This window comes from Aplidium turbinatum, chromosome 1, assembly GCF_918807975.1.
Source record: "Aplidium turbinatum chromosome 1, kaAplTurb1.1, whole genome shotgun sequence".
NCBI classification, from domain to species: domain Eukaryota; kingdom Metazoa; phylum Chordata; class Ascidiacea; order Aplousobranchia; family Polyclinidae; genus Aplidium; species Aplidium turbinatum.
In genome coordinates, this window is record NC_137472.1 from 20,202,515 (window position 1) to 20,227,329 (window position 24,815).

At 37.7% G+C, this 24,815-nt stretch overlaps 1 protein-coding gene across 1 annotated transcript in view; it reads right to left on the reverse strand.

Moving 5' to 3' along the window:
- Positions 1-18,918, reverse strand: part of LOC145777085 (receptor tyrosine-protein kinase erbB-4-like) — a 38,412-nt gene extending 19,494 nt beyond the window's left edge. The window contains exons 1-9 of the mRNA XM_082588376.1: positions 18,777-18,918; positions 18,199-18,371; positions 9,145-9,311; positions 7,346-7,500; positions 5,757-5,822; positions 3,272-3,393; positions 2,341-2,482; positions 1,894-2,001; positions 793-925 (exon numbers count right to left, since the gene is read on the reverse strand). Coding sequence (XP_082444502.1) covers positions 793-925; positions 1,894-2,001; positions 2,341-2,482; positions 3,272-3,393; positions 5,757-5,822; positions 7,346-7,500; positions 9,145-9,311; positions 18,199-18,371; positions 18,777-18,837 — 1,127 coding nt within the window. The 5' untranslated portion in view covers positions 18,838-18,918. The remainder of the gene's footprint in view (positions 1-792; positions 926-1,893; positions 2,002-2,340; positions 2,483-3,271; positions 3,394-5,756; positions 5,823-7,345; positions 7,501-9,144; positions 9,312-18,198; positions 18,372-18,776) is intronic.
- Positions 18,919-24,815: the final 5,897 nt, after the last annotated feature.

A 24,815-nucleotide genomic window follows, 5' to 3' on the forward strand; every position in this document is an offset into this window, starting at 1 on the left:
GTCCTGACACAAGACTTCATTTTGACCAAGTTTGGTCCATGTACCTTATGGGGTGGAATAAACCTTCCGAGGGGGTCACATTAAGGGAAGTCACTTTGAAGGCATCTTACATCACCTTTCCACCCGAAAATATTGTTAGATTTGATATTTTTGCGATGTCCTGACATAAGACTTCGTTTTGACCAAGTTTGGTCCATGTACCTTATGGGGTGGAATAAACCTTCCGAGGGGGTCACATTAAGGGAAGTCACTTTGAAGGCATCTTACATCACCTTTCCACCCGAAAATATTGTTAGATTTGATATTTTTGTGATGTCCTGACATAAGACTTCGTTTTGACCAACTTTGGTCCATGTACCTTATGGGGTGAAATTAACCCCCTGGGGGGTCACTTTGGGGGGAGTCTTACATCACCTTTCCACTCGAAAATATTGTTAGATTTGATATTTTTGTGATGTCGTGACATAGAACTTCGTTTTCACCAAGTTTGGTCCATGTACCTTATGGGGTGAAATTAACCCCCTTTTTGGGCTTTTTAGGGGGCTCTAGGGTCCAGATCCACCCGGTGCGGTCAATCTTCCATACTTTTTGTGAGTGACATGGTTGACCCCAGTAACTTCAAGGGGTCAAACCTTTTGTACCTTATGGGGTGAAATCTTCTGTCGTAGGCTCCCAGACTAATAAACCTTTGCTGTTCACGACAATTCAGCCATTTCATCGCATTTGAAGCATATTTAAATTGTTTGTCACATATCTTTATTGCTCGTTCAAATATGCAACATTAAGTCGTACCCTGTAAAGGCAGAAGATTGGAAAACCAGATTTCCTTTAACTTTGTTGCACCCCTCAAAGAAATTGATGTTGTTTGAATTTACTGTGCTCTGGCCCTTTGTTGGCCCTTCTTTGTGTCCAATACCATAACACTCTGAAATATAAATTATTATTTAGCCAGCTATTTTCCGACAAAAATGTCTACAGGCCTATCGGTGAGATTCAATCTCGCCTCATGTCGTGAAAGCAAGTTTCACAATAATAATACGATCACATTAAGCGCAAGCTACAAATCTGAAAAACGTTCTCACTTAGAGCAACAAAATATAAAACAACAATACTATATGGTGCATGAGATAGGAGTATTTGAAAATCATAGGTCTGCCATTGGACGTACCTTGAATTCTTTTTTTGCTTTTTTGCTGCAGTAGTCTTCTTGAGAGTGCAAAAGTACTCAACAATGAAAGTCGATTAGGTTTGTATGATTATCGGCTACCTTAGTTTCACAAATAAAAAAATTTCTAGGTTTCACTTTCAACATTTATTAGGCTGCTTGATATGAAGGATCAGTTATGATATTACTACAGCAAAGACATTGTTGCTTTAAGTTCATTTTTTGACAACTGTTGTCTTAAAAGTTATTTTCAAAACATGCTCGGTCTGAGAGTAGCTATAAACAAAGGCGTAAAAACTTATGCAATCATCGTTTTTAATTAATATTACTGAGAAGCAAAAAACAAACTTAAAACTTGGCAATCAGTGATAGTGATCAAGTGCTGAAACATGGTAGCACTTTCACGGCTTAAAATAGTAACAACATGAAGCTACCTGTAAAGCTTTTCATGTTTCATATCAATTGTTGGTACAGTTACTCTTATGAAAAACCTAGGTAGGTTGCCCAACCTTACATTTGAGAAATTTCAATCATTTTGGAACAAATTGTTTTCTTGCGTTTGAAATTAATCACCAAAAAATTGAAAATATGGTAACCGACGCGATAACCACTAGGGCTACCAATTTTTTCCACTACTATTTCGTTATTAGCACCGCCTACTCTACGCCCATTTTCACAAAATCCAAAATTAGTTAAAACAAACAAAATCAAATCAAATAATACAGAACCTGTATCACAGAGTCCATTTTCGCATGGAACGCATTTTCTTTCGCCGTTGTCATGGAAATTGACTTTGCACTCTTGCACACAATGACCGTCTTCCACCAAAAGCACTCCTATGTTGGATTATGGAATGCATAAAATAACAAGGAATGCAAGAGTCAATTAATACCCTGATTTGATGGGCCTATGGTTTCGAAATGCTTATAGAAAATTTTTTTAAAGAAATTTGCATAGCAATTCTTGGCATGACGAGTGAATAGTTGCAATCCCACACCAACTGGAAGTCAAACGCTGTCATTGCAATCCCGAAGCTCACAGCTAAATACTTTACTAGAAGTGACCATACGCTGTAATCAAATTTAACAAAATTAACAAAACAGTTGTGACAGAAAATCTACTAAATTATTGTTTTAAAAAAACGACAATAAATTATGAACTATTTTAGCATATACCAGGACACTGATCCACGCATGTATCCATGTAGCGGTATTTGATGTTGGCGTTGGGAATGTGCCGTCCTGTTTCTGGATCCAGAATTGTATGAGCAGGACAAGATGCTTTGCACTGTCCATCGTCGTTCACATTCAGGCAAGCCTGTTATGATGCGAGATGGTTTATTAATTCCGGGCTTTGTAACAGTGCTAGTTATAACATCATGTATTTTGATGTTTTAATAGCCCTTCATATAAGTTTCAACCCCAAGCCTTTCGTTCGTTTTTCACTTATCGGCGCTGTGCTTATATATACTATCACACACTGTATGAGTTCCTGTTGTTTTTCCTGACAAGTGATAAAAATAAAATAAGATTAATTATGTCAGAGTGTTGGTAAGTAATTCAAGTCATTGTCATTGACCCATGACCATTCGTTCTTTAATAAGTTGTTCTGTTTATATAAAAACTCCGACTCATTGTACATTGTACAAGAAACCATCTCTGTGATAGCATCCCAATAAAGCAGGATGGAAATATCTTTTACAACTCCGCTAACAGATGAAGAGCAGCAAAGTTCAAGAACAACTACAGAGTTACAAAATACTGTACACTAGTTGTTTCCACAGTAGCCTACTACATTCCTCTTAATGCACTTGAATATAAATTTCGACAATATATGTTACAACACTGTAAGTATAAGCTTCCAGTGTTGTTTTCTCAACTGTCACGCATCAATCAATTGACTATTTGCTAGCACGAGATTATTATAGCTCATACCATGGCCTATTTGGTCTTTAATGTATGCAAGACAACTGCTGCATGTTTGTTGTAAACATTGAGACGAACATCCTTCTGGTTGATGTAGCAGTTATATCATATAAATAATGTCGTATTACAACTGGAGATTATATAAGAGCTGATATTCCTACAATACTGAACACATTCTTACTATGCAGTCCCTATTAGTGGGTCCGGTACATCCAATAGCACACTCCCTATCACAACAATCATCTACAGAAGGTCCCCTGCATCTGGTGTTTCGGCACTCTTTTGCACAGATTACAGACGTAACTGCAAATCGAGGTTAAATGGTTAAATGTCGGCTGCATAGCCGAGTGGTGAAAGCGCTGGCTCGGCGTTCGTAAGGTCGCCTGTTCGACATCACTCAAGAGCATGTTGCTTTGGTAAGGCACTTGAAGACATGTCTGAAGGTGGATACAAAGGTTAGTTTCCTTGCCTTCCCATCCACTTAATCTAAATCTTCATCAACTGTTCGTAAACCCTGGATATGCTTAAGATTAAAATCCTCTACTTAGTTGTTGTCAACCGCTTTAGTTTGACGTTATAAAGTTTGTAGCCTGATACGCTCACATCATCGATATTTGTTGCTCTGACACAAAATTAGGGCTGAATTTGTTTAGTTTCAATGTGTTACTCATGTTAACATTAAAGGTGAAGTCATACGCTGCCAATAAAGTTTTTATCTCACTGAACCAGGACGGCGACACAATCTACTTCTCAATATTCTCTGATCCAACTGCAAGCTACAGCAAAACTATTGAAATCAGAAACGGATTTGCCTGATCTGGATTTTGACAATCTTCCAGCCGACTGGTCACCAGTTCATTGCAGCTGGTGACTACATTCGGTTGTGGTCGTGTACACGTAGTCCACAAGAAAATGTTGTGTGATAGTCGACTGTGAATGTGTAGCCTATACAGCAGATCCCACTTATTCACCACTCCCACCTCGGGACCGGACGATTTTAGGCTTGTTAATTGGGTGGGCTTAATAATTGGGGGGCGATTCTTTGCCACTCCTATGTATTCAGTAACTCCGAACAGTACCAAATTGGGCTTAATAAGCGGGAGGGCCTATTAATAATAATGTTACGGTTTTATTGTCGCTCTACAACGGCTAAAAAATGAGCGACAGGGCTCATATTTATTTTTATTGTCAGGTTTACGATGTAATAAGCGAGAACGAAATAACTTACGATGTAATAACTTAATAAGCGAGAACTAGTGTAACAGATATTGTTCCTGCATTAATGATGGATGTGAAGATTAGCAACGCTTGATTGCACTTTGTAATTTCTTTTAAACTTTACCCAAAACGGAAACCGTTTGTACAATTCATAATACTTTCCAAAAGCTTAAATAATTTGGAAGAATTGCAAGCTATCAATATACTGTAAAGTTTTAACACGTGGTAGTATTGAGACATTTTCTTCTTCAACAGATTGATCATGTTTGATCAGCAGTGATCTCCCGTTTGAACTGCCTCTATTTTGTTCTGTCTTTGTTTTTATTAATGCTTCCGGCATGCTTTTCATTCCCATAATTTGAACAATTACCGTAATTCATCGTAATTGAAACATAACAATCATCAATTTTAATTTTCAATAGGCTATGACATATTCTTTTTGCTGATGTGGATATTTAGTACTTGCAACATTAAAGCAACATATAAAAACAACGCTTGAACAACTCGTTTCAGGACAGCTCTTCAATCTGTGGATGGAATAATTCAGACAACAACACTTCAACCAACAACCATCGGAAGCTTAACTTTTTCAATCTTGGTGACTGGGTTTAGTGGTTCAAAGCTTTAAGTACCGTATTTACTTGATTGTAAGCCGCGCTTGATTGTAAGCCGCCCTTGATTGTAAGCCGCATGTGATAGTGTTAAAAATTTAATGTAAGCCGCCCTTGAATGTAAACCGCAAATACTGTTATATGATCTTATAATTTTACAATATAATTTTGAAAACCGCAAGGTTGGCAACCCTGACAATAAATAAAACTGACAACTCCTTTTTTTCTTTCGAATACACGTCATAAATGCATGTGACAATTTAAAATGCACGTCACAACTTCACAATTGTCGGCATCAGACAAGGCAGTGCGGAAAAACATCTATGGCAAATTCGACAAGGAAAAAGGCAAAAACAAAAAAGAAAAAATGTAAGCCGCCTTTGATTGTAAGCCGCCCTTGAATTTAAGCTGCAAACATGATGGAAAAAAAACTTTATAAGCCGTGGCTCACAATCAAGTAAATACGGTAGGCCTATGCAAACCTGCCAGGCTTAACCTATCAAAGGCTTTCTCAGTCTGATAAGAAAATTCTGACAATCAATGTTAACTTCAGTTTGATACGTTTGCCAGCATCAGAAGGTGTGCTGAATAAATAGATTTTAATCAAACATTAAACGTGTTGACGAATGTTTTGTTTTGCATCTGTTTTGATAAGAATCACACTCACAGTGAATGCAACAGCTTTTTATCAACCGAATGACATTTATTATAGGATAAGATCTATTAATCTTTTTATAGATTGCTATTTATTTTCACGGTCAACAAATATATATTGAGCAGTAGCTAATCAATCCCAGATTATCTTAAGAGAAAAGAAAAGCAATAAGTGTTGCTTACGTGTTTGACACATTGACGGCCCTGCTCCCCAGCATCTTCCCTCGCAAACCGGATCACATTGTTGACCTGCAACAACACATGCAAAAATTGACCATCAGCTGTGGCGATTGTAAAACTACAGGGAAGATATTAGTTTCGATTAGATTTTGATATTGTTGATTTTAATGCATCTTTTTTTTCTGCACGCACGGAGGTCATCATTGCAAACAATAAACTTTAACCGGCTCATTTTTCCGAAAATATGGGAAATTGTAAACATTTCGATCTCGCATAGTCGTAAGTACTTTTGTGGGGTTTTAATGAAAATGATTGCTTAGTTCTTTATCTGCAGAGCAAACGAGTTCACGTAGTGTTACCACAAATATAATTATACAGTATAACCAAGCTACTACAGGCTTAAACATCAAAACGAAACACAATAAATACCTTGTTACTTCTACGAACAATGACAGAATAAGAATTTTTTTGTAGAAAAACTGTGAAACAATACGTCTGAAGCAAAACAGTTTAACTTAAACTTGACGTCTGACAAACAGACATCACAGTATTCAAAAACGAATCGATTATGTGAGGTGTAGAAGACAAACAAAAAAGTAATTACAAATTAAAATGTATTTTGAAAACACAAAAGTGAAACAAGTCTCAAACATTATACCGTAATTGTTTATTTTAAAAAAGGATTACAGAGCAAGAAATGCAGAGCTTTGACGTTTTGTTTTGAAACTCGAATCTTCCCCAGGGCATAACTTTGTGATTCATGGAAACACTATGAGAGTGAGACACTATGATAGCAATAAGTATGAGAGTGAGACAATTGGCTTGTTGGCATTTCGATTTGAAGCAGTCAAATTCCTATTCTATACCAGCTTTCTTATTTTGAGCGCAAAATGAATTTTTGAGTTCGCGTTTACATTTTCAGGATCATGTCCGAATTGACCTATGTTGTCTAAATTCTAAAACTCTGGACCAAACTTGTCATTGACATATGTAACAATCTTCCACACATGTTACCTACGCATGTGATAGGGTAAAGTAGGAAATGTGTGAGGCACGGCTGCCTGGTGATCCATCTGAGCAGGAGGATAGTTTACTTAATTAAGCTGACACAATTTACAGACAATCTGATAATGTGAGTTATTCTGATAAACAAAGTGGAAGTCCGACCAGACTGTCAGCGTGGTCGTTTGAACCTTTGGAGCCGATAGTCTGTCCTTATCCGTTCCAAGTTTATCCAGGCAGATTATCCCTTCTGACAGTTACCTGGGTCTTTGTAAATGAATTAGTTTATCCCATGAATTACCCCTACTTTAGAGGCATGGTAACCATATGAAAGATTTATTACAACTATTTATCAACTGAAAAATTTGATTATAAGAACAATTTAAGCACTGACATTGGTTAAAAGAGTAATTTCACTTACTTGATTGAGCTGTAGGCACAGCAGTGACATCGTGCATCAGACAGGCGGAAAAATGTATTCAATACAAGCACAATACAAACCACGATTAATAGTTTTAAGTAGATATGACCAACAAAATAATCTACTGTAAGTAAAAAATATATACAGTACAGCAGTATAAAGTACTCACAAGACTTTGGTGGTTTTTGATCAGTAATCAAAACTTTGCTGGACTTTCGCGACGCTGGGTTTAAAACATCATTCCAATTAATGGTGTCAAGAAAGCAGAATTTATTTTGGCCGATGTAAATGCTTCCAAAAACGATTTCTTTCAATGATTTCAATCTACAGATGAGTTTAATACAGGATAAGTTCCGTTAAAGGTAGTACGACTGTTGAGGATTAAATTTGTGATAGCGTAGGCTAATGCAAGATCAGTGATAAAAAGGAAGTTTATTTCGAATGATCCAATGCAAGAATACAAGATCAATGATCCAAAGGAAGTTTATTTTGATATGCGCCAGCCAGCAGCGTAGTAGCCAAGAAGGTTAAGGTTCAATCTCTTTTGAAACGTATGCCACATTACGGAAATTATTAAAACTATTTCCTTACAGGTGAAAATACTTGTAAGAGTTTTTTTGTTTGTTTTTTTGTAAAGATCACAACTTTTCACTTAAGAAAATTTCCAAAATACAATTTCCAAAATTAAATATTTCAACGTAGATGACATAAAAAGGCAACTTCTGGATCAGTGGTTTCCAACCTGGGGTCCGCGGACCCCTTGAGGGTCCGTGAGAAAACATTTAGGGGTCCGTGGTTACCTTGATGAATTTTGAAAAAAAAACGAAAAGCGATCTTTTTCATTTCATTTTTCTCATAAAATTTGCTTACGTTGAAAAAGTTTCTTCATGGCGCTTTGGGTCACCTTAATATTCAAATACTGCTGACATTTCTTGAACAATTCATTCATTTTCCTATTTGAGCAACTGTTTAACCTGATATTTGCCGCAGGAGTTATAGCGGCAATGCAATATGACACAGTAGCCTACAGTTGTAGTTGAGTAGCATAATTATTACAATAGTCAATAGTATGTTAATTGAGTTTCTTGCAAAATTTAGGTAGGGGTTTGCAGAATTAATAATTTGTCTAAAGGGGTCCGTGACAACTAAAAGGTTGAGAACCACTGTTCTAGATGGAAAGACATCAATACAACGCTAGAAAAACATTTCTTCATTAATTGTGAGGTTTTTTTGAGAACTTAACCTGCTTCTTCAATACTATGCACACTTTTTAACTTAAAACTAATAGATTCCGAAAGCATTTTTTTTCGATTTAGATGGTTTGAGCTTATGTGTTCAGGGATCTATGTATTCGTTATTCACTCCATCATGTTAATATCTGCTGTGGGGCAGGACTATGCTAAAGCAGCTTTCGTATCGTCATTCTGGATGTGCAGACATTCTGCTCCATTTGGAAGATGGAAAATGGTGCAGTCGTTAGGTCAGATATGTTCAGACACTTTCAGACTGTTACCGGTGCGTTTGGTTTGGTTTTGAATCTTTATCCTCCGACTGACAAAGCCTTGATTGGTTATTCCTGGTAGTTTCGCATACTTGTAGAGGCTCTTGACGCAGGGCCGGTTACCGAGATTGGCAGAGTGAAGTTTTTCCGATTGTGAAAGTGTTGTTGGCGGAGAATTATTCCATTATTATTCCATTATTCCATTTGCAATACGTGGGCATATATTTGCAGTGCAGTGCTGGCTGTGGACAATTTTTTTTCTGCTTACAACGTCATTGAACAGTAACCTAACCTATAAGTTACAACTTTCCGTCTCGTTAAAAAATCTAATCTATAGGCTAGTATATCGCAGATAGCTATTTCCGCAGATTTATTTTCGAAACTTGAGGCTACTGTAAATTATTTGGAAGAGGGTGCCTACTGTAGCAACCAAGTATGTGCCAATTAGCTTGGTAAAAGTGCCCTACCTCAAATCCATCAAACGGTTTTCTTGACTGTTATCGTTACCAGTTATGAAAAGCGAGTAGCGACCTTGAAATAAGTTTTTTCCTCCAATCATTTTCAAGTTTACTAGGGGGAGGTAAGGAAGAGAATTAAAAGCGATGATCACATATCCAGTAACCATTTCAATGTTCTGCATCAAAAGGAAAAAATTAAATAGATTTGTTTGCATTCTCTTTGAAATAAATGCAATAAATCATGCAAACACAATAGCAACAAAAACCAAAAAAAGTAACATATATGGTGGCATCACTTCAACGGCACATGCAGCTCTCCCGTGATTTTGGTAGACCTAATCAGTGGCGGCTCGTCATAAGGGACTGCGGGACTGCAGCCCCCCCAACATTTTTATGCATATGTGAATTATATTACATATAGATAGTTTTGCCATGTTTTTTAATTTATTTCGCTTGAAGAATTAAAAAAAACTCTTAATATTATTTTTTTTTGTAATAAAAAAAAAATTGTGTTACAAAAATTAATTGGCAACTCTGGGTCTGCAAACTCTGCAGGTCCGGTGTTGCTTGTTCTTTTTTTTATGACGTAGGTTTTTCAGAAAAAAGTTTTCCAGCGTCACTGAACAAGCGCTGTAGGGACTGCAAATAAAACAGACCCTGGTCAGGGATTCCAACTTTGGTTCTCGTAAATCTTTAGGGTAAGCGTGTGGAAGCTATCGGTGATTAGGTGAAGGGATTGTAGGTTACTTTACTTGATCTGTGTTTTGAGAAGTCACTGAGACAGACTAGTTTTGATGTGAAGTAAAGCCAATTACTGTAATTACATATTAGTGCTCTTCACAATTTGTCCTTTTGGGATGATGACGTCTTGATACGTCATACACGTTGGAATGGACTATTATAAAGGAGGAAGTACGGGGTGAAAATGCACTGAAAAACACCGGAAGGAAATTGTCTCCCATTTATTCATTTGTTGTTCAATTTCAACAAATTTGCTATCGTTGGAAAGCACAAGTATAGATCTAACCAACAACTAATCTGGTGACCACCTAAACTTGACCAAATTCAAGCCATTATCAAAAGTTTACTTTAAGTGATAAAAACATTAAACGACAGCCAATTAAAAGAACATGTCACTGTGTTACTAACCCTAACTCAGTGCATTTATAACTCAGTCCGGTACAGGTTTATAATTATTTATATTAGGTTAGCCTACTGGTTGATGCAGCCCCCCAATGTTTTGAGACCACGAGCCGCCACTGGACCTAATATCCGCCATTTTGTCAAAAATGACTTTTTTGCATTTTTCTAGTTTAAAGACTTAATCATGCATCTCCTGACAAAAAATTGTGCTCCAATGTAGTATGGTTTACGAGATAATTGGTGCGTAAAACCTAACATATTCCAATCTGTGCAAGAATAATTTTCTAAAACCGAACATATTCGTCTATCCAATCAAGTAACAGGAAATTGTCACGTGACCGGCAAAATTTCAGCACAGTAGCCCAGGCTACTTCACATCTTACATCTCTTAAGAGTTGCGTGAAGCGGATTTAAAAGCATTCGATAAAGTAGATTGAGTTGATTAATTATGCAGCTTGAAAATGCTCGTCCGAGCACACTAGCTTTTCATTAATTAAATGCGGTATCATTTAGGCTACGTCTCGCCGAACAGTTTGACTTTTCGTAGCCTACCGGTGGTCACAGCGGTAGGCCTAAACCATAATTTCTTCGTGGGAAAATTGTAACTTAAAGTTCCCGGATCCTTTCGTCTGCATATAATGACCGAAGAAACACACACTTGAACTTCTTTTCAAACAGTGTATTCCTGTAAAATTAGTCCGAGGCTACCGAAAACGAGGGGGTGCAACGCCTACACCACTGAAAACTGTCACTACAGAACAGATTACTTGGTTAAAAGACGGAACTTTTGTCCAGCTAGCAAGCACTAAGCCAACAGTTAAATGTGCGGCCAACTTTCAAACAATCATTTTACGAATGACCAGAATAGATATCAATATCTCAAATTCACGTAGAAAGTAACTGTGACGCAATAAATGAAAGACAATTATGAAGTCATTCCAACAGGTGTTTAAAGCTGATGTAATATTTCCTGTTTAAACAGGCCCAAACAAGTCCAAACAAGTTTGACACAAGTCTATGAACGATGGTGCAATTTTGGCACATTTTCTAGCAAGTTCCATGACGTAATATTCAGTAGACTTGAACGGTTTTATATGACGTTTGATTTGTACAGAGATTGGCCGTAACATAGCGGCCCCTAGTTATGACAGTCTAACATGGCATAACTAAAAAAGAATTGAAGGACAATCGTGAGCCAATGAATAAAACACACGATACACAAATTTTTTGAATCACTCACGTTTAAGTTAATACGCAAATACAAAGGGCATGCAAAGAATGAACAGCAATAAGAATAAACACGACGATACATGAAATTGGTACCATAGGTACACGCTAAATGACGCTATATACAATAGTTGCGATAATAACCGACTGTTCTGGGCTCAGACAAGTATCGGCCACCGCAGACAAAACCAGGCTCAAACCCTAACACTTAGGTGTTCTTTACGGGGGCGAGGCACGAAATATCCCTCAACACGTAGTCTACTTTTACTTTCCCCGTACTCTCATCATAGTTGCAGACGGCAACTTTGGCTCTACGAACCACAGGCTTCCCTTTCCTAATTTGTGGAACTACCTCATGCACCCTCCCAAGTTGATACTTCCCACGTTTACCAATGTCTTGGAGAGAACCTACCACTACAAGTTGACCAGGCTCCAAATTCTCGGCCATTTTTAGCCATTTTTTCCGGCCCTGAAGACCTGGCAAGTAAAAATCGATCCATTTACTCCAAAACTGCTGAGAAAGTGACAAATTGAACCGATAATCCCTTCTTAATTGGTCACGATCATGTGGTTGCCCAACAGCACAGTATGGGTCTAAGTATGGGGTCAAAAGTGAGGCAGGAGTGATGACAGTAAAATCCCTAGGGTCGTCACTCAAAGGTACCAAAGGGCGTTCGTTCACGATCCGAACGGCACTGCCTGTGTACGTAAGCAGTTCAATGAAATTGGGCTTACGTAATGAAGAGTCCAAAATGTGAAAGAAGTATTTGGTCATATCGGCCACGAAACCAAATCTTTCAAGCCGAAATCTAGCCAAGACATCTGCCAGAGGGTTTAGCAAGTCAGACAAGTCAAGACAAGAAGACATTAAATCATTAACACAAGTTCCTCGAAATTCAGACTTGCCATCGTAAACAATGCGCTTTTTTAATTGTGACGTCACAAAGTATGGTAAATACCATTCAAATCCCTTGACATTTCCTGCTTCACCAGCAGGCTCAATATAGCCATTAGATTTAAGATCTTTCATGGTGTCAGTAAGGAAATCACGAAGTTCAGGTTGTTTTAAAGCCTTCTTTCTTACAGCAGCAGCTCTATCTGACGCCAACACAAAATTGTTAGGTAGATCAATATCTTCCTTCAACGGAACAGGTATCTCAAATCGACCATCTTTCAACTCAATATTCGGTTCGACAAGTTCTCTAGCCAAAATATCATTGCGAGACAATTCACAGGTTTCATTTTGCAAAGTCAAATCCTGAATGACTTTATTCAGGTCTGCTATTTCCATATCGCGAGACTCAATTTTACGCTGAAAGCCAGAGATGACATCCGACTCTGAAGACGTCTGCACTCTGCACACTTTAGCAACGCTTTCAACTAAGGGTGACTTACCACCACAAGCCAACCAACCGAGAGGAGTGAGCAAAGCATGCGGTTCACTACGATTGTCACCAACACGCTCTTCTTTTGCACACATCAAATAAGCGTTGTCGTTGCCAATCAGTACATCTACAGTACTACAATCATTCAAATGAAACATATTCACGTCATGAAAATGACGGAAACCACTTAAATCTTGTTTATGGGGTAAAGTTTTAACATCGTCAGCCCAAGCTGGGTTAACCACCGAGGTTATATCACAAAACAGTTCATTCGTCTCTAACGACTGAATGTTGAGTTTAACAAGTTCAGCACAAGTAGGTTTCTGACCAGCCAGAGTATCCATTTTAAACGACGCTTTATCATACGGTTTAAGACCAAGTTCGCACACCAAGTCACTCGAAACAAAGGTCAACTGCGAACCAGGATCATGCTGACAATACACCAACTTCGATTTGCCAGTCATTGGATTCAAAACACGAGCAGCAGTAACGCGGTTAAAGGCTGCTTTAACATTTCCAATCTTAACATTACGCACAGGAACTCTGGCACCAGCCTCATCTTTACCGACCAAATCCAGAGAATCACGTGACGTCACATAAAAATCATGCAGAAGAAAATAGTGTTTCCTATCGTTGGTAGGTCCACACTTACGACAGTTATTTGCATGATTACAGTCTCTAACCATATGCTGGCGCAAACAATTCAAGCATTTGCCAGCTTTCACAATGACATCTCTCCGATCTTTAGGTGTCAAGCGCAAAAATTCTTTACAATTAGACAAAAAATGATATTCAACTTGACCACGTGACGAACAACAAAAACACGCCGGTATGTCACTATGTCTGGCCACACCGCCGCGCGGTGCGCCAACAGCAGTCGAGTACTGCGAACTCCCTGAAATCACATTATCATGGGGTTTTACAGACGTCTGCCTAACCGGACATGAAGGCAATTTTCCTTTGCCAAACTTTTTAAAATGCTGCGACTCACCAGAATCGCCCATTAGCATAATGCTAAAATCAGTCGACTTGCGCGTTTCCTCCCGTACTACAAAATCAAACAAACTCTGAAAAGTAGGTTCCTCAGTGCTACCATACTGATCACCTAAAAAGTCAAGATAACGCTGCTTAGCGTCAAACGGGAGTCGTTTAGCCAAATCCAAAACAAAACGTCCTTCTAATTTATCACGCTGACCATAAGCTTGCGCGTAAAGCAAACACTGCGACAATTCATCTTTAAACTCTTTCAAATCACTGGAAGAGATAGAAGTCAATTTGCTACCATAGCGATACTTTCTAATTTCTGGTTCTGCGAAAAGACCTCCACGAACTCCAAAACGTTGGGACAAGCGAGATAACGACATTTCTATCCTGTCTTCCTCTGACAAGCCAGGAGTGTCGGAAACCAAATTAGCAATCGTTTGTGCAGCTGTTCTAACACAAGCTGCTTGCAACAAAGTCAAACGAGTTCCCTTAAAGGGCGAAGCTGCCATCAAGGCCATAACACGATTTTTAAAGAAGACAAATGGCATATTATTACCATCGTAACCAATCAAGGCCGCCTTATCGAAGAACGTCCTACTATTTTGGTATTCAAAAAAGCAATCCTGCTGTTGAGAACTCGATTTAGCGGGAGAAGACAAGCTATATCCCTTAAGGGGCTGAGTGGGCTCAGTCACATGCACAGCCTGATCACGATCCTCAAACACGTTAAAATCAGGAGACACGATACGCCTCTCACAACCACCTAAATTACGTGTAGCTGGGCGATCAGCAACTAGCGGCGCAGAAAACTTTGAAGGGGGCAAAGCATTACTGCTAATGGCGGCCCCGTGACCTGTACGCTCTGGGGGAGGAGTTCGGTTGTAATTTGCAGACCTTGGCTCTACAGCCTTCGGAAGACCCTTAGCCGCGGCCCCGAGACCTCCTGAAACAGCTGGAAAACATGTGGATTGTACAGGTCCACTTACAGATTGAACAGGCGTCTGGAAAAGGTTAGGTAAATTAAACTGCGATTGATGTTCACTTCTGGAATGCCTAGAAGAGCCCTTCCTAGAGCTACGCCGGGAGCCCAACTCAGAACGATATTCAGCTAAAACTACCTCTTTACGTTGTTCGGCCCTCAACTGAGCGTCTTTGAGTGCGAACTCAGCAGCTCTAGCTTCGGCTCTCGCGGCGGCCTCAGCAGCTCTCGCTTCGGCCTCAGCTCTCGCGGCAGCCTCTGCTCGTGCGGCCTCAGCAGCTCTCGCGTCGGCCTCAGCTCTCGCGGCAGCCTCAGCTCGTATGGCTTCAGCTCTTGCGATGGCCTCAGCAGCTCTTGCTTCGGCCTCAGCTTGGATCTGGAGCTCCTCTCGTCTTAACTGTAGGTTAATTTGTGCAACTATCCGTGACGAGCTCTCAGACATCCTAGTGCTTACATTTGAGGCGCTATCCTCAGGATGTATGTCAGCATCCAACCTATCTGAGAACTCACTTTCTTTTTGTTCGAAGTTATTTTTTAACGAGTTAAATTCGGGATCTACCCTATCACGAAGTTCTGCCAAGATTGCAGAGTTAAAAATTTTACTCAAGAGAGCATGGAAATGCCGTAATTCCTCTTCTAAAGTAGATAAGTTAGATCGAAAAATTAACAGTTCCTGCTTATCACTCAAAGAACCTAGGGCTACAGAAAGTTTCCCAATTTCAGTCAAAATATCCCGTCTAAGATGCCGGGCTTCTCGAACTGATTTAGCCTCATCGTTAATGGGCCCCTCCCCAGAATGGCCTGCCCGACCGCAAAGAACATCATCAGGCTTAAACTCAGTCGAGTCGACGGCGGTCGAGTCCCTGTCACCACCGAGTGTAGACATATTAAATGTTAGGGCTAAATTTAACAATTAAAAAATTAAGTTACACAAACACACAAAATTACAGTAGTTATAAAAAACTTAACTGCAAAGACCGTAAAAATACAAAAAAGAATTTAAATGCACGATACCGTAGCTGTACGAGTATGTGAAGTCCAAACGTCCACAAAACTTGCTTGGATTCTTCCACTTGAATCTTCAAGCACAGATGGATTGCCTTTAATCTTCTTTCTTGCCAATGAATGTCAAAGTTATTTTTTCTTCTGTACCAAACTGAGAAGAAATGTCTTTACTTTTTAGCTTTAAGTTCTTCAGTTGCCTACCGAGAAGAAATGTCTTTAATTTTCTTTGCTTCTTTAGACTACCAACCAATAAGATCTTCTTTTATTATTTCTTTGCTTCTAAGTGCTTCTTAGCCTACCAACTACAAACTTCGTCTTTTATTTTTTTATGTGCTTCAAATGCTTCTTGGCCTACCAGCTAACAAAAACGTCTTTTATTTTTTATGGTCACAGCGGTAAACCATAATTTCTTCGTGGGAAAATTGTAACTTAAAGTTCCCGGATCCTTTCGTCTGCATACAATGACCGAAGAAACACACACTTGAACTTCTTTTCAAACAGTGTATTCCTGTAAAATTAGCCCGAGGCTACCGAAAACGAGGGGGTGCAACGCCGTACACCACTGAAAACTGTCACTACAGAACAGATTACTTGGTTAAAAGACGGAACTTTTGTCCAGCTAGCAAGCACTAAGCCAACAGTTAAATGTGCGGCCAACTTTCAAACAATCATTTTACGAATGACCAGAATAGATATCAATATCTCAAATTCACGTAGAAAGTAACTGTGACGCAATAAATGAAAGACAATTATGAAGTCATTCCAACAGGTGTTTAAAGCTGATGTAATATTTCCTGTTTAAACAGGCCCAAACAAGTCCAAACAAGTTTGACACAAGTCTATGAACGATGGTGCAATTTTGGCACATTTTCTAGCAAGTTCCATGACGTAATATTCAGTAGACTTGAACGGTTTTATATGACGTTTGATTTGTACAGAGATTGGCCGTAACAACCGGTACTAGTGAACTGATGGCTTAGTTGACTTTGCGGTAGCCTACGGTACGGTACACTAAATAGCTTAGCTTGCATAAGTTAAAGCAGAGGCCTGGGAGTACGCTACCCAGTATGTTTGGTCATTTCTAATCAACCAAACCAGATGCTGTGTAGCCAATGTAGTAGGGTAGCCTTAAATAAGTGCATGGCAATTAAGTAGGCTACCAGCAACTGATTTCAAATCGGCGATAGCCTTTAACCTAGCAGGCTTCTCTGATATCAGCAAAGTTATCTACAGATTACAGTGACGAAATGATACACAGTTCTGGGAGAAATTCAAAGGTTTAGCCTACTTTAGGTTTGATTTAGGCTTGTATTGTTGACTCTTGCTATTTTAAGTAGGCCTACCGGTAGCCTACGCTTAGGTTTTACACACCTGCTTCACTTCATTTTTGCTGTGTAGGCTTTTTCAAATCAAACTCTCTGGACTAAACTAAAAGGACAGGCTTTGGTTTCTTAAAGAAAATTAAAACTGTTTCCTACAAAATTTGATTTACCTGAGCCGTATTGAAGTTTGGTTTGCTGTTGTATTTATCTTTTGTTAGCATGTCAGTGTAATTTTTATCTTGGTTCCACACACCATAGGCTTCAAACAGCTTTTGCCTCGGATTTGTGACCCAGAAAGTTTATATTAAGCTTTTCCATACAAAAGCATAACATTAAATAAACCAATAAGGTGGAGCCAACACCGAGCTTATGTTAGGTTTTACCATACAAAAGCATAACATTAAATAAGCCAATAAGGCGGATAAAGCCAACATCGAGATTATATTAGGTTTTACCATACAAACCTAATACATTTTTTATAACTAGTTATCTAGCAAAACCAAATATACGCCATATTTTAATAAACAAACAAAAACCTGGCTTAAATTTTATTTATAAAAATTTTGTTTGCTTGTCCGCTCCAGCCTTCCAAAAGTCAACTTCGAGTGTTTTACCTTGTTAATTTTACAGCTATAAACACAAAAAGTCGTTTATCTCGAAAACTTGAAAATGGCGGATATTAGGTTGTGACAAATCACGGGAGAGCTGCTTGCAATCACTATTTCAACAGCACAAGATCTGTTATAACTTTTAGATTTCTGAAACTTTTTAACCATCATTCGTCAGCTTACGATAAGCAGAAATATGGTTGATTTTCTTTACGATTGACTATGAAGATTATACTTTCATGGCAAAGTTATAAATTGCCAACTGGTCGCGATTTGAGTTCTTGTAAAGTAGCCTAAGTTTACAAAAAGATATTCTACTGTATATATAATTTTCACCTTGGTTCTTTTTTGGCAGTTTATGACAGAATTTATTGCGTAGTAGCCTAAATAACAAGATAAGGACATCTTACCTGAAGAAATGAAACGTCAAAGCTTCCGACCGTTAGTCCTGTAATTTCAAGATTTCCATTCACGATGGAACAATTGCAATATCTGTCAAATAGTTGTCGATAATTCTGTGTTGAATTGACGCTGTGAGAGAGCCCGTTCTCACTTCCCTGGCACACGCGGTCCAAATTGCTTGCTGACATTTGCAAACATATAAAAAATTCACGTTAATTTGCATAGTTGACTGTTGGAATTGCAATTATGAGAAAGGAAGGTCCTTCGATTCTTAAATTAAAATTGATTTATGATTAACGTAAAAGTTTGATGTTCAACTAGATATGAAATGATTGATCTTACGACAAACAGAAATGTGTTACCTTGCTAATGCCAGCATTTTATATAATGTTGACGTTATGAATAAATTTGATTTTGAGGATGATATAGGCTAACCATTGTTTTATGAAATGAGCATTGAAAGCCGCCAGAAAAGTCGTTTATAAAATACTATAGCTACCTGCATAGGTAGCTAACCTGATGAACAAAACCATTTAAAATCCCTAAACAAGACAACAATAAAGCACTGCTACAAATACAAACTCACCAGCAGCAAAACCTAGCAGCAGAATCCATACGACAGAAAGTTTGAGAAACATGGTTGACATAAAGCTCTCAATGAAATTATCAACTACAGCCTACAGTAGACCTTTTTATGAGAAAAGTAATTAAGCTAAACCTATTTTTTGTAGCTTGTCTGCAACATATTGTTGAATTGGGCAATTTCGTTTTGAAAATATAGCCCAAAAAAACTTTCCAAGATAAACAGTATAAACCATAAACAGATAGATTCTAAAGCAGTGATTTTTAACCGGTGTTCCGCTGAGCAGTGGTGTTCCGTAAAAAATCATCAGATGTTCCGCAAGAAATTTATTAGTTTGACTAGTGTTCTATCGAAAACAAAATTGCAAGAGCTTCTTGTTTGACTTCTGCAATTTTTGCTCGGATATCAACTTTGCGAACATCCAAACAGGCCCAGATATCGCACTGACAAAAACTAAAAGTAAATGAATTGTTGTTGTGTTGTTTATTTTACTGATAAAGCTCTGGTAGACAGTTTGCTTTGTTGAACCAGACAGAAACTTTTTGTGGAACAAACAAAACGAAGTAACTTTAGGGGGCTTAACATGTTTTATTACAAAGAGACATAACATAATTTTAAAAAAAATCAACTCAAACCTTTTCGACACGTACCTGTGTCCTCATCAGAAAATACTTAAATCTGCGATATACATAAAAAGAAACTTTTAAGATTTATCTGACTATGCACTGTAACTGTAACGACTAATTGAATTGTTTCACGTATAGACTACTCGTATATTACGCAAAATAACTAGACCTTAAACCAGTGGTTTTCAACCAGGATTCCGCAGAACCTTAGTCTAAGGGTTCCGCAAGTTTACATTCAAATCCGAGGGTCTATTTTATTATTATATGGATGCATTCTGCTTGTTGGTTGAAAAGGTATATCCTACAATTGCTCAGAAAGCGCTGCGACTTATGCTGTTTTTAACCTCCCACTTGTGTGAGTTTGGATTTTCAGCTCTGTCAACCATCAAGCACAAGAGCCGAGCACAATTGCTGTCTGTGGAAGATGAACTTCGTGTGTGTCTGTTAAACACACGACCCAATATTAAAGACTTGTGCAATTTTTTATGAGAATAAATGTAAATTTTTACAGTTTGTATTTTTATTGTACATAGCCTAAATAAATCTGAACATGAGTATTTTATTTTATTAATTAAACGATGTTTTTTGCATAAGGCAATTAAATTATGGAACAAGGGTTCCTCGAGCTTGTGGAATGTTTCATTGGGTTCCGTTCCACCAAAAAGGTTGAAAACCACTGCCCTAGACCAAGTAGAACTTTGTAGGCTTATGGCCTACACAGGGATATTGCATCGCCTGTTGCAAACTGTTCTGTACAAGCTGACTAAATCTCATTAGACATAATTATACAGTACAGTAAGCTGCGATTATCAAGCTGTGAAAACTGAGAAAATATGAATTTTATAGAATCCAATCAAGTTGCCACCAGTTATGCAAAATATATGAAATCCTACAGGATCTTTGAGAAGCTAAGAACTTGTGCATCAACTTTAAAAAAATCTAAAAGAGAATCGGACGAAATAACGACCAACATTAAAAATCTTTCAGTCGCAGAAATTATTTAAACCAAAAATAAATACCTTTTAATCACGTATTTGTTTACCTTTTCGGCATACTTCAATTAGGGACAGTACCATCCCTAACTTCAGTATGAAGGAAAATTAACACGTTGTTATACGATTATGTCGGAATCATATCAGAAGGAAGTTCGGTTTTAGAGCCTTACTGCTGTGTATTATTACGTTAAATGTTTGTAACTTGTTGAACTATCTTTTTTTATTTTTTATTGTATGGTGCGAATAAAGTGTACAGACTATTGAAATGTCAATGTTTTGGGTCACTTAATACAACAATTTATATTTGCAAATTTAAACTCTGAAGAATTTACGTATTTTCCATTTTCGTAAATGTTTCATATTAAAGCATTGTTCAAATGTAGTAATCGTACATCCACAACCATTTAACGAAAAAATTGTACTGAACAACAAGCTTTTTTGCCTCACTTTTTTGTGAACTATCCGCAGCAGTCAAGCAATTATTTTGTCACTTCAATGTTTTACTTTTTAAGCATACTCATTGCTCATTAAGTAACCAATCAATTTATTTGCTGTCACTTAGAAAAATGAGGCTAAGAGCATAAAAACTTATAGACTATTGTGACAGTGCTGAAAAACATCAACTCGTGTTCAAATATTTTGTCATTATTAAAATAATCACAATGATTTTTATTTTTCAAATTTTGAAAGGGTTATGAAGCTCACTTTGCTTTGACACTAATTCATCATGCCTGTATGTCAACCAATCCAGGCTTTGTTTGCTATCGTGGTTTTCGTTTGGTGCTGTCCCACCTTCACACATTGCTTCATCTGGTCATTTACCAGGGCTAGGCTACTGGTGGTGCAAGACCATCAAGAAGAGTGCACTCGGTATCTTACCTCGTTCTTGTCTGCATCCAATGCCTCCAATGCCACAATGTTGGTCAATATCTTGCAATTTATAAGCAAGCAAAACAAAAGAAAGTAAAAAGCAAAATAAAATACAAACCTAAACCCGTTCGTTGAAGGAGAAAGTTCCACGACTTAACGGCGGATCAGATTCAAAACAGATAAGTTCATTTGCCAATGCAACTTGACAATCTGTCGTTGCCAAGTCAACTTTGCACACAACTCCGGTCAGCATAATGAGAAAACACATTAAGATACTTAATTGCACATTTCCTGTTATTTCACTTCGTTTGGAAGAAAGGCATTTTGATGATAAATGAAACGAAGAAACCCGATGCGTTTCATTTTCATTTTCAAATTACTATTTCTCAAGCAGTACTTATGTTAAACCAATATATTCTAAATCATAATCTTTCAAACATATCTAAGCTTGAGTCTTTTTCTTTGTAAACAAAACTTTAATTAGTTGTTGATTTTATTATAATCTTTTTGCATTAGTTATTTTACTTGCTTTTGTTACGTTTTTATTTATCAAAACCAGTAAACACGCACATTCCCATATGCAAACGAGGTAGACAAATTTATACGTACAACTAGCAAGTAATCACTTTTTTACAACTTAACAGCGTACAGTGAGTGAAGATCTGGTATCTCCAGCTACACTGCAAACACTTTTCAAGCTAGCAGCCAATAAATTTCAAGCGAGAACTTATAAAATTTTGGCAAACCTACGTCAGGCATTTTATATTAAATGGCAAAGAAAAACGACTACGGGGCAGTTTCACTTGGAAAATCCTTTACAAGAAAATAAGACGGTAAACATGAAGACAAGCACTTGACAGTGTCCGTGACAGAAAACAGAAAAACAAATAAATTTATTAGATGTAGTTTTGAATCCAGCTGTTGTACCCCAACAGACGACGATGGAGTGATTGCAATCGAGTGGAATCGATTTTGGGCAATATCCAAACTCTGCGATGTTACATTCATGCAAACGAAAAAGAAAGTTTTGATCAACCGGATGAGAATCACTTGTGGAGTTCTAATTCAACTTTTAAAAAAAATAAATTACTGTAAAGCTGAATGTTGCTTGTCAGAATAATATATAAAAAATTACAAAACAATCAAACTATTACGTAGCCTACCTATAGAAGAAATACGACATTGGTTTATGAAATTCGAAATAGAAAAAAATAGCTCTAAAAATTAAAAGAAACTAGTGTAAGAACGCAATGAACAGCATATTCAACTTTTGGTGTTTTTAGTTTTTCACAAATGCAACCTTGTTAAACACGTAATTAGAACGTAATAAATAAATAAATAGATTGTGATATCAGACAATCAATGTGATTATCAATGCCACTTTACACGAATTCACTACATATTGCTTTTAAAAATAAGAATGTAAAACGCCATTTTGCAAATACCAATTTACCTGGTGATGTTGAACACCACCTTTATTTTGATTCAAACTTGAAACGTTTATTCCTGACGGCCGGTTATTCACGGCCCACAACTTTCATCAGGTTTATTTACAGTAAAAGTATGACAGATAAAATCAAAACGTACATTTTTATTTGAAGGTCCCAGTCCCACATCTACTTCAAGTTGATTTAAGTGCAAATAAATTTATCTGCCATTTAGTAAAAGTACACATAATAGCTACCATACGAGCATCGGAGCATGATATTTTGATGAAAGCAATGTAGGCTAGCAGTGAGGCTTTCATTTTCCTGTGCTTTGCCATTGGCCTAAATCCAATAAATAAACATTAGTTTATCGAAGCAAAGCAGAAAAAGCGTGACGCAAATCGATTAAGGAGAAGTTAACGTGAAAAGTATCTATGCTGCATCTTGTTGTCTACAATGTAATGGGTTTAGACTACTGGTTTATAGTGGGATAAACAAGCTTCCATCTAAACACTGCGGTCGTTGTTTTCTAACTACATGTCATTTCGTAACTTTCCAAGTATAATTATGGCATGAGCAATATTAACGACAAACAAACTCATGGTTTCACAGGAGAATCGTTTTGGTAATTTAATAACTCTCAAACGACTGCGACCTGCAATGCAAGTTGCATAATAAACGAGCGGTTTTCGAGAAGACTGCGCGACTTCTGCATGACCTTGTATTGTGAAAAGCGTGGGTTGTAGCTTCCTTCGGCATTTTCGTTACCATGAAGTTGTTTGTTTTAATCATACCTTTTCTCAACGGATGATTTGACACTAATCAGTCAGAGTTACCAGAGCTCATTGAAAAAAAAAACAAGAAAACAGTTTCTCATGCAAACGCTAAGCGTGTTGGATTGCTTGCGGATCCTTTTTCTCTCTGGTATTAAAACACAATGCCAGGTTTACGAGCTTTAAAAGATCAAAACCGTTGTTTCGAAAACAGTCTCATTCTGTGCCTAATGCCAGATTTCATGTGAAGTGCACGCCTCCAATCGACGGATTTTGAAAAATGGCGACAATACAAACAAGTTGAAATAGCCTTGTTACTTTCTAATATTTTCTTTCTTTATTGCTTCAACGTTTGTTTTGTCATTACTAAATTTTTTCGTTCATAAAGTCAACAGTTATAAAAGTGCTGAGGTTCTTGTTCATTAAATATTGGTATTAATGATGTATTGTGGTTTCAATCAATTAACATACAGCACCTACACGCAGGGCCTCCGCCAGAAAGAACTGGTCGGGAAACTGTCGAAAACAGTTTTCAGCAACAATTAAAACAACAAGTTTGTATCATGCGTTGCATGTTTGTCTTACACTGACCTTGACGTTTTCTTCAGCGTAAAACTGAATTCCTTCCTAAAAATTGTAGCATTGGCTACAGGCAAAGAAATGCAGGCAAAAAATAACTCAACAAAAAATTCAATTCATTCATTTCCGGCCCTTTTGCAATGCAAAGTTACTAATCAGAGCATCAAAGAATAAGCCCATGGAAACACTTGAGTTGAATTCTTGTATTGATTATACACGCTTACCTACCGCAATATCAACACTTTTACAACTATACCTTATAGCCGACACCTAAAAGTAATTCATCCAGGGGCGCCGGAACGATTTTTGTCTGGGGGGGCAAGATTACGAAAAAAGGGCATTTTTGTTTATTAAAAGGCCAATTTTTTTCAAGTTTTAAGATAAGACATAGCGATAATGCTAATCTATCAGCTCACTATGTATTGAGTAATGATAGCCTACAAGTGTCCGGTATACAAAGAAGGGCACCATGCTATGTTATAATGATGTAACCTACTGTCAAGCCTTAAAGCAGCCTGCGGCCATGGCCTCTGAGTAGTGCTTGAATGACCGCCGGTGCTACCTCCTCAATCGGCCAAGTTTGGCCGCCGGTCTCTTCTAGCCAACTATTTAATTTCGCAATAGAATGTTTGTGGATTAACTGTCGAAAATATGTAGTATCAAAGAGTGACGCAAAATTAGGTTAGCGCGTCATAATCGCCACTGTTGCATTGTACGGGAATATTTGTTATTGATGGAATATATCCATCTGCGATCACCAGCGCTGAAAGTC